The sequence below is a fragment of the Bipolaris victoriae genome, assembly GCF_000527765.1.
Source record: "Bipolaris victoriae FI3 unplaced genomic scaffold scaffold_7, whole genome shotgun sequence".
Classification (NCBI taxonomy): Eukaryota; Fungi; Ascomycota; class Dothideomycetes; order Pleosporales; family Pleosporaceae; genus Bipolaris; species Bipolaris victoriae.
The window spans coordinates 422,793-432,052 of record NW_014575385.1 but is presented as its reverse complement, the minus strand read 5'-3'; the positions used below and the strand labels follow the sequence as shown (position 1 = coordinate 432,052).

Genomic DNA, 9,260 nt, shown 5'->3' with positions numbered 1-9,260 from the left:
AGGCGAAATCGAGCATCGACATCTGCTCCCGCACGAAGGGGTAATCGGGCATCGCCATCCGGTTCTGCACCAAGGCGAAGTCGAGCTTCAGCATCCGTTCCCGCATCAAAGCGAAGTCGAGCATCGGCTCAAGCTTCTACATCCGCTCATTTCCTTCCTACTACTACGGTTCCTCCTCCTCTTCCTGCTGCCACTGCTTATATGGCACCTCCGCCTGTTGTTGCAACCAACACATCCACCGGCGCCACTGCGCCCCCTGTACCCGCAACCTCACTGGGTAATACCAACAACGTACCGTTAGCTGCACAAAACTACGTCCCATTTATCAACGACGACATTCTCCCCCCTAATCCAAACGGACCCAGATCGGTATATCCCCCATTTAGCAACCGCTTTGCCACAGGAGAAGAAGCCAAGGCCTGGCGCAAACGTTCACGCGGAATGATCAAGGAAGGAGCACCAGATCTCTTGCGGGTAAAGCATTTCGGACGTAAGTCGACTCTTCACCCTGACCCCCCTCCTGCTCTCCCTCCCTCTCCACGGGGAAGTCTAACTAGTACGCCCCCAGGTGATTACTGGGTCCGCCGCATCTACGAATCCATGATCGATGTTTCCAACATAGACGATGGCAAAGATTCGCCCCACCGCCGCCGTATTGTGAAAGACCAAGCCCATGAGCCCTGGGACCTCGAAGCCACGGCACACCACATCTTTGACCGCGCCGTCGCTGTGCACGAGGTTGGATGGAACAGGTCGATGGTTTACTACAAGGAAGCCAAGCGGGGAAAGCTTATTGATCTGGGCGAGAAGTGTCTGGAGAAGAGACTCACGTGTATTTGCATGGCGCTGCAGCAGCAAAAGGCCGTCGTAGATGATGCGGTGAGAGGTGGTATCACACTGAGGCTGTTGTGCGATAACCCTACGGCGAGGGCGGCTACCAAGAAATCGAACAATACGGGGAATAGGAAGAGGGGGATGAAGCTGAAGGCTCTGAAGGAGTTGGGTATTAAGGTTCCTGATGTGCCTAAGGAGGGTGAGGAGCCTGAGGAGCTTGAGGAGCCTGAGGAATCTGAGGAATCTGAGGAATCCGAGGGACCTGAGGAATTTGAGTAATGGGAGGTACTACTGCGATGCTCTTTGTTGCTTTTCTTTCTTCTTCTTTTTCGATATTCACTTCGGGCGTTTTCACATCTCTGGCTGGCGGCTGGTTCCGAAGCCTTCGGGGATTTCATTCTTCGATACCCCATGCGATCATGTTTTATCTTCTTCTCTTTTCAACAGAGGAGTAACCCATTGCTTTTTTTTCAGTAGAATTTAACTCCACCCACACTTTCCACTTGCATCTTCGCGGGATCCTGACTCTTTGTACTTTCTTGACCCGTCTTCTTCTCTGTAGCCTCTTCCTGTAGTGCTGCCTCTCTCATAGCCCTTCTCTTCTTCTTGCTCTGAAACAGCGCCTCCTCATCTTGTATGTCTTTCAAAACTATTCCACACATCAGTCTTCCATACCAAGCCCATCAGAATACGAAAAGAACTCACCTTGTTTCCACTCCCGTTCCTCCACTACATTACCTGTACCCAAAGCCCCCTCAACATCCACCTTCTCGCCCCTTTGCACTCTCTCAATGACCTCGCGCAAGATCCCAATCTTGGCTTCTGCCCTGCGCAAGTCGTGATTACGCTCCTGTTTCAGCCATAAGATTTGGATGGCTTGGCTGCCGACCAGCAGGCCGAGAATAATGTATGGTGTGGCGGGATTCCATTCTTTGGAGCGGGGTGTCTCAGCGCGTGTTTTGAGTGGCTTCGGAATTAACGAAGCCCAGAAACTGGGCTGGACGATGCGTGGAACAGATAGGTAGCGGGGTTGTGTGAGGGGTTGTGTGTAGGCTGCGAATGCGCGCATGTGTGGGCGGGTGGGTTGTAGGAGGACATTGCGGTGGGCGGCGGGCATGCGGAGGAGCTGGCGGAATAGTATGGAGGGATCCATGGCTTTATAATTTGTGACGGCGAGCAGGCGGTCTTGGTGCGCTGAATTGGAGACGACAAGTCAAGTCGTGAACTATTACATAGAATTTCTAATGCTGATGCCCAAAAGGGTTTAGCGTTGTATTTCACAAATACCGAGGTCCGCCTGTCTGTATCATATGTATGCCTACCCCCGGCCGCCTCCTTAGGGGCGTCTCAGACCCCCTTCCCGTATGTTCTACAAGAGCCTTTCCTTTACAACATGAGTGATTCGGAAACAAAGAAAGGTCCCAGGTTTGGCGGTGCCTTTTCTGATTCGCCTACTGACAAAGTCAAGCAATGGGTTTGTCCATCTCTCTCCACCTACATCATGTCTTGCTGACATGACCGTCGCGAAATGCTAGTTTGACGTGATTAATGGCTTCGAGTATAATGTATGTTTGTTTCTTGCCCAAAACTCCAAGTCCGGGCTCTAATAGAGTGGTAACATAGGGCCATGATGCCATCGTTGCCAAGATACTCAAGCTAGAATCAGTCACGTATACGCCGTCTAGTGAGAATCCGCATGATGCGCGCACAGTTTTCAGCTTTGTGGTGCCAGAGGAACTCTGCAACATTGGAGGCAATCTTCATGGAGGCGCGGTAGCATTGGTCTTTGACATCGCGACGTCGCTGACTATTTTGCCGTGTGCGCGCGAGGGGTTCTGGGATGGTGGTAATGTTTCACGAAATCGGTAGGTTATTGAATGCCAAATGGATGGCGCGTCTTGCTAATATTTGGCAGTAAGTGCTGCGTTGTGTGTGGGAGTTGAAATGCCCTGATATTACGTCGTATTTTCCAAGTCCTTGTCAGAACCTTGCTAACTGACACCCAAAGTCAACTGCACGTACGTAAGGCCGGCGCCGGTAGGCTCGACCATCTTTGTGGAAAGCTGGGTTGTGCATCTGGGCAAGCGCATGGGTCTAACCATGGGGACAATGAAGCTGGGTTCGAAGGATGGAAAGGTCTGCTATACCTGCGAGCATGGGAAAGCGAGTCTGGGCGGATCCAATATGTGAGGGGATGGAACAGGTACTTGGAACGATTAGAGCTGGGATGGAAAGAATTTCTGGGTGTACTAGTAGTACATAGAATCTCAATCAATTACAAGTTTAGTGTCAACGTGGGTGTAGAGAACTTATGTACATTGGTAGAGTATAGGCAGGGGAGGGCCGGGCCATTTGGTGCTTAGTGGAGCCTTGTACATATGTCATAGCCGGATGCGACACCATCCAACTACATCCATACGACCACAAACTCGCACCACCGCCGCCCTTCGTCTCGTACATCTCCTCACCGCGCCAATGGATCTGGGCGACGCAGAAAACTCTCCCTGGGGCGGTACATATCTTCTCGCTTGCCCATAATCGTGGCATCTTACTGACACGCTTTCCAGATGTGCCCTCACAATCCAGCCCTGCGCCTGGTGCCTCCAAGCAGCTGGGTCACGACGATGCCCCCCAAGACGCCTCGTCTACAACTACGACTACCCTCACCGTCGACGCCGCCCCTTCGGCTGCCTCTGCACCGCGCTCTCCCGCAGGCCGTGGCCCCCGGCGGCGGCCCCATGGCGTGCAGTCGACCAAGCTGGAGGCCGTCGAAGACCCGCTGGGCCCTCTGGGAGCACCAACACCGTCGCCTGGCCTCGAGCCCGTTGCTCCCCCAGCGCCGCCCCAGAAAGAGGCTGCTGCTCGCGGTACCCGGCCAACAGGGGCAGCATCAGCTTCTTCTTCATTGCGCGGCATGATGGACTCGGTCGACCTTGATGACAAGGACCAGGACCAGCTGCGCGCCTCACAAGGGGCACGGCTGCCTCCACCCGTGCAGGCTCCATCCCACCCCACGCCCCAGCGCCAGACACAGCCCAGCGTCAGTGTCGAACAGGCAGCGAAGCCCTCATTTTCAATCTCTGTGGGCGACCCGCACAAGGTTGGCGATCTCACCAGCTCCCACACCGAGTACTCGGTCACGACCAAGACCACCTCCAAGGGCTACCGCAACCCCGAATTCACAGTCTCGCGCCGCTACCGCGACTTCCTCTGGCTCTACAACCAACTGCACAACAACAACCCCGGTGTCATTATCCCTCCACCCCCAGAAAAACAAGCCGTCGGTCGCTTCGACGCCGATTTTGTCGAGTCTCGCCGTGCTGCTCTGGAGCGCATGCTCAACAAGTCGGCTGCCCACCCTGTGCTGCAACATGATAGCGACCTGAAGCTGTTCCTCGAGAGCGAGGCTTTCAACATGGACATCAAGAATAAGGAACGCAAGGACCCCGGCTTGGGAGAGAACAAGGGCATGTTCGGCTCTATGCTTGGCAGTAGCTCTGGCAAATTTATCGAGCATGACGATGTACGTTTGCCCCGCCCTCTGCACACATTCAGTATTGACGATATTCTAGTGGTTCCATGACCGGAGGGTCTACCTCGATGCCCTCGAAGCTCAACTCAAGGCTCTACTGAAGGCAACCGACACCGTTGTTTCACAACGGAAAGGTCTAGCTGAAGCATGTGGTGATTTTTCGGCTTCCCTGCATTCCTTGTCTGCTGTCGAGTTGTCGCCTGCCCTGTCTGGACCGCTCGACAGCCTATCCGACATCCAGATCCGCATCCGTGAACTCTACGAACGTCAAGCCCAACAGGATGTTCTCACCATGGGCATTGTCATAGACGAGTACATTCGCTTAATTGGCTCGGTCAAAACTGCGTTCCAGCAGCGACAAAAAGCCTACCATTCATGGCATTCTGCTGAGCAAGAGCTGCAGAAGCGAAAGGCAACTCAGGATAAGCTTCTAAGACAGGGTAGATCACAGCAAGATCGTTTGAACCAGCTCAGTGCAGATGTTGCCGATGCTGAGCGCAAGGTACATCAAGCAAGGCTGCTCTTCGACGACATGGGACGACTCATGCGCAGTGAACTGGAGCGCTTTGAGAGAGAAAAGGTGGAAGACTTCAAATCAGGAGTTGAGACATTCTTGGAGAGCGCGGTAGAAGCGCAAAAGGAGGTATGTTTGGCTTTTGTCTCAATACTGGACCTTGCTAATTACTACGCTAGCTTATCGAGATCTGGGAGACTTTCCTGATGCAGTTGGACACAGATGAAGGAGAGGGATTCTCTCTGCCTGCTGGTGTCGTTGCTTCATCCACTACCGACCAGACATCAAACCACACACCCGCGAATCAAGACTCGGAGGAAGCTGAAGAAAATAACCAAGGTGTCTCGAGCGCCCAGGCCTAAGTAGATGTTTATACACATCTTGTTGTCAATATGCTACGGCTGAAGTGGTCAATCTGCCATACTTTCGGCAAGCAAAATACAAAGTAGATTTCTGAGCTGTCAAATGGTTGGAATGGCCCCCGAGTCGCATGCAGCAGGTTTACCAATTCCTTCAAAGATACCCAGTCTGTCTTCGCAATGGTTTCCTTGGTTGGTGGGTGCTATGATGTTGATAATGTAATGCAGATGCGGTAAACCAATCTTGTGAATTGCACGTCTTTGTCGTATGTTTCATGAGATGTTTCGATTGGCATATGGCTTCGCTGTCCAGACGGTACACTTGTTACATATGTACGCCTTGAGCTTTTGCCCCACCTTCACCTTACCCCACTACGATTACCGCATACGGACTTCTCTATGCGGTATTCCGAAGGACAAGTATCAGCTCCACTCTGCATCATGTGAGTCTTCGAATGAAGATGAAGGATATGGTGTCGCCAAGAACTTTTCGAGACTTGTGTTTACGTTGCCTTGTCTGTGTCCCGTACGTATGCGGGGTCAGCCGGCCACACCGTCGATAACGTGCTAACAAAACAGGCGCCGGCAAAAGAGCAGCGCCGCGTGCCCCAATTCGCGTCCGGCTAATCTGTTTCTTAGCTTGCCTATAGATAATAGAGCTGGTGTCCGCAGTTGCATTCAAGAAAAAGAAAACAAGATATAGTGTTTAAGCAAAACAGCAAAGATGCCGTTAGTAAGGAATCCGATTCTGCCAGGGTTCAATGCGGATCCATCGGTACTGAGGGTTGGAGATGATGGTACGTTAATCTCTTATTTGAATCTTGGGAAGTACAATGAACTAATAAGATGGTGTAGTGAGTGCGAAATTCGATTCAAGGGCTATACATTCCAGCCTTCATACCAGGACATGCACTAAATGAGTTGGCCATCTTAGTACTACATCGCCACCTCCACCTTCGAATGGTTTCCCGGCGTTCAAATCCACCATTCCAAGGACCTTGCCAATTGGGACCTCGTTACTCGTCCGTTGACCAGAAAGAGTCAGCTAGATATGCGTGGTGACCCGGACAGTTGTGGTACGTCTTTCCACTCAGCCCCTCACCCCCCAATTGGGCCCGGAATAACACATCTGAAAAGGTGTATGGGCTCCCTGCTTGACACATGACGGCAAGAAGTTCTGGCTTGTATACACGGATGTCAAACGCAAGGATGGCTCATTCAAAGACAACCCCAACTACATTGTTCATGCCGACAAGATCGAAGGCCCATGGTCCGATCCCATCTATGTCAATTCTTCTGGATTTGACCCCTCACTGTTCCACGATGACGATGGAAAGAAGTGGTTTATAAATATGCTTCAGGATCATCGGAGGCGTCCACAATTCTTTTCGGTTAGTTTTCCGCCCAGATCTATAACCTCGCGGAAAGCAATGCTAACGCTACATGTTCCGCATCCAAGGGCATCAGAATGCAACAATGGGACGAGAAAACCGAAAAACTTGTTGGACCCCGGAAGACAATCTTCCCTGGTTCAGACCTTGGTCTTCCAGAAGGACCGCATCTGTACAAGCGAAATGGCTGGTACTACCTCTTGACTGCAGAGGGAGGCACTGCATATACCCATGCCTGCACTCTTGCTCGATCGCGTGATATATGGGGTCCGTACGAGTTGCATCCGCAAAAGCACATAATCACCTCCAAAGATGCCCCGCTCGCTGCTCTGCAACGAGCAGGTCATGGAGACATTGTCGACACGCCAGATGGCAAGACTTACATTGTACATCTGACAGGACGTCCAACTACGCAAGCGCGCCGCTGCGTGCTTGGACGTGAGACGGCGATTCAAGAAGCCTACTGGGACAAGGACGACTGGCTGTACGTGAAGAACGGACCGGTTCCATCTCTCTACGTGGATCTACCAGCAGAGCGCGACGACACGGCATACTGGTCGCCGCAACATTATGACTTCACCAGCACCGACACGCTGCACAAGGATTTCCAATGGCTCCGCACGCCCGAGCCCGAGCGCATCTTCCGCCTGTCAAAAACGGGGCTGCAGCTGACGGGCCGAGAGTCCATCGGCTCCTGGTTCGAACAAGCACTTGTCGCCCGCCGTCAGACGCACTTCTCCTACGATGCCGAGACCGTGGTGGACTTTGCGCCAGACGACGAGCGCACGTTTGCAGGACTAACGGCATACTACTGCCGCTTCAACTTCTTCTACTTGACTGTTACTGCACATTCTGATGGCAAGCGCGAGTTGCTGCTCATGAGCTCCGAGGCTTCATGGCCTGATGGCAATCTCAAGATGCCGTTTCCCGAGCCGGTCTCGATTCCGCAAGAGGGCAAAGTCAGGTTGGCGCTTAGTATCAGAGGCCCGCGTTTGCAGTTCAAGTACGCGCTCGATGGCGAGAAGGAGCTGAAGGACATTGGCCCGGTGTACGATGCGTCGATTTTGAGTGACGAGTGTGGTGGTCATCAAGCGTGAGTTTTCCATCTCTCTCATTCAGTCTCGAAATGAAAGACAGATTTGGCTAACCTTCAACAGACACGGTAGTTTTACAGGCGCATTTGTAGGCGTCGCAGCATCGGACATGAATGGCACAGAGAAGGTAGCGCAGTTTGATTACTTCACCTACACACCCATCCACCACAGTTCGGACCGGTACGATGTTTGAGTGTTACTCCATAGATCAAATCTTGGAAAGGAAGCCCCCTCTCCTTTTTTTCTTTCGCGATAAACGCTTCACACCCTTGAGATACCTGAAGAAGATCAAAAGGAAAATCCTTCCATCGAGTCATATTGAAATCCCCCTTGTGTGATAACCAGGTGCCGCGTTTCCGTCTACATACCGCTCTTCTACCAAACACCATTTTCCACTCCCCTCCCCTTCCCTCTCCCTTTTCCCCTCTGACTCGGTACCGCCAACAAACAAGGATCTTACTACTCGATCCGTCAGCATCTCCGCATCGCCGGACAATCGCGAAAGGGACAAGGAAAGTGTCAAAGAGGAAAGTGTCAGAAAGGAAACAACAGGTATAGTTTGACTGTACTATAGCCAAGCCTCGGAGCGCTGATCCCCAATCTCTTTTGTCGTGCCTGGCATGCTTGGCTGAGGCAGCAGGTGCATGAGGCTCGACTCCACGTTTTTGGCGGGGCGGGCGAGGGAGCCTCCAGAGGAGCGTTTGATACGGGCGTGACGCTTGAGGGGTTTCAGCCTCATGAGGGGTTGAGGTTGGCACTAGCCACCTTTTTGTGTGGCCTTGGGGGTTAACGTCAGTACATGTCGAGCTCTTGGCTTTTCGGTTTTTGACAGCGGTACAGTTTTTCTTTTGACTCGTATAGTTTTCTTCAACGGCAATCAAGAATTTTCAATAGTAAAGTATGGCAAGGCGGTTTCTTTCCCTACGAATTCCACGCATACAAAATGTGAAAAGGCGCAAATCATGCGCGTTTAGATACTTAAGGAGCGTGCAACTAATGCCCCCCCCCCCATGAACCAAACGCAGCCCCCCCCCCTCCTCCCTTCCACTATAATTCTCTGTTTCCGTTCGCAGCTCAAAGGCCAAGCCTTGAGGGCTTTGCGCATACGCATTTGGCGTGGTGATCAACCTGGGAAATTTTAATGTCAGGGCTTGCTACTATGTTAGCGGCTATCTTGTAGTAGTTTCCACCCCTCGTTCCGCACCCCCGTCACAGATATCCGGCTACACGGGTGCCCTACGTCTCAGGCTGGTTTCACAACACGGTACGCAACAAAACCAGACTACATATTATATTCCAACCCACGGGCAAGGCAACGAATATTTTGGAAAAGGTTCAAACCGCTCTTTTCAACGGCTTCCGCTGGTTCGTCTTTTGTGTGTATTTTGTGTTTTTTGTTCGTTAATTCGATTCTTTTATTTTTTGCTCGCCGTTGTAAATAGCAGTCAGCTTCTGGGAGGCCACTGCACAACCGTTCCGACAAAAAAACCACCCTTTTCGACCATATATATTTTATTACCTTTGTTTTTTCATACC

General features: G+C 52.0%; 5 protein-coding genes across 5 annotated transcripts; 4 read left to right on the top strand and 1 right to left on the bottom strand.

Annotated features, from left to right (window-relative positions):
• Positions 1–201: 201 nt before the first annotated feature.
• On the top strand, positions 202–1,113 carry COCVIDRAFT_87371 (hypothetical protein; the record flags this gene model as incomplete). The annotated part of the gene is made up of 2 exons (XM_014705748.1): positions 202–490; positions 569–1,113. 2 exons carry the CDS (start codon positions 202–204, stop codon positions 1,111–1,113), a joined length of 834 nt encoding a protein of 277 aa, XP_014561234.1.
• A 191-nt stretch (positions 1,114–1,304) lies between these two features.
• COCVIDRAFT_87276 (hypothetical protein) lies at positions 1,305–1,987 on the bottom strand (the record flags this gene model as incomplete). The annotated part of the gene is made up of 2 exons (XM_014705747.1): positions 1,305–1,483; positions 1,540–1,987. 2 exons carry the CDS (start codon positions 1,985–1,987, stop codon positions 1,305–1,307), a joined length of 627 nt encoding a protein of 208 aa, XP_014561233.1.
• A 240-nt stretch (positions 1,988–2,227) lies between these two features.
• COCVIDRAFT_87619 (hypothetical protein) lies at positions 2,228–3,024 on the top strand (the record flags this gene model as incomplete). Its single annotated transcript, XM_014705746.1, has 5 exons — positions 2,228–2,308; positions 2,370–2,399; positions 2,458–2,699; positions 2,750–2,766; positions 2,843–3,024. 5 exons carry the CDS (start codon positions 2,228–2,230, stop codon positions 3,022–3,024), a joined length of 552 nt encoding a protein of 183 aa, XP_014561232.1.
• A 285-nt stretch (positions 3,025–3,309) lies between these two features.
• On the top strand, positions 3,310–5,242 carry COCVIDRAFT_87312 (hypothetical protein; the record flags this gene model as incomplete). Its single annotated transcript, XM_014705745.1, has 4 exons — positions 3,310–3,346; positions 3,402–4,357; positions 4,407–5,009; positions 5,060–5,242. 4 exons carry the CDS (start codon positions 3,310–3,312, stop codon positions 5,240–5,242), a joined length of 1,779 nt encoding a protein of 592 aa, XP_014561231.1.
• A 721-nt stretch (positions 5,243–5,963) lies between these two features.
• On the top strand, positions 5,964–7,917 carry COCVIDRAFT_87194 (glycoside hydrolase family 43 protein; the record flags this gene model as incomplete). The annotated part of the gene is made up of 6 exons (XM_014705744.1): positions 5,964–6,036; positions 6,086–6,090; positions 6,174–6,315; positions 6,377–6,630; positions 6,699–7,723; positions 7,788–7,917. 6 exons carry the CDS (start codon positions 5,964–5,966, stop codon positions 7,915–7,917), a joined length of 1,629 nt encoding a protein of 542 aa, XP_014561230.1.
• Positions 7,918–9,260: the final 1,343 nt, after the last annotated feature.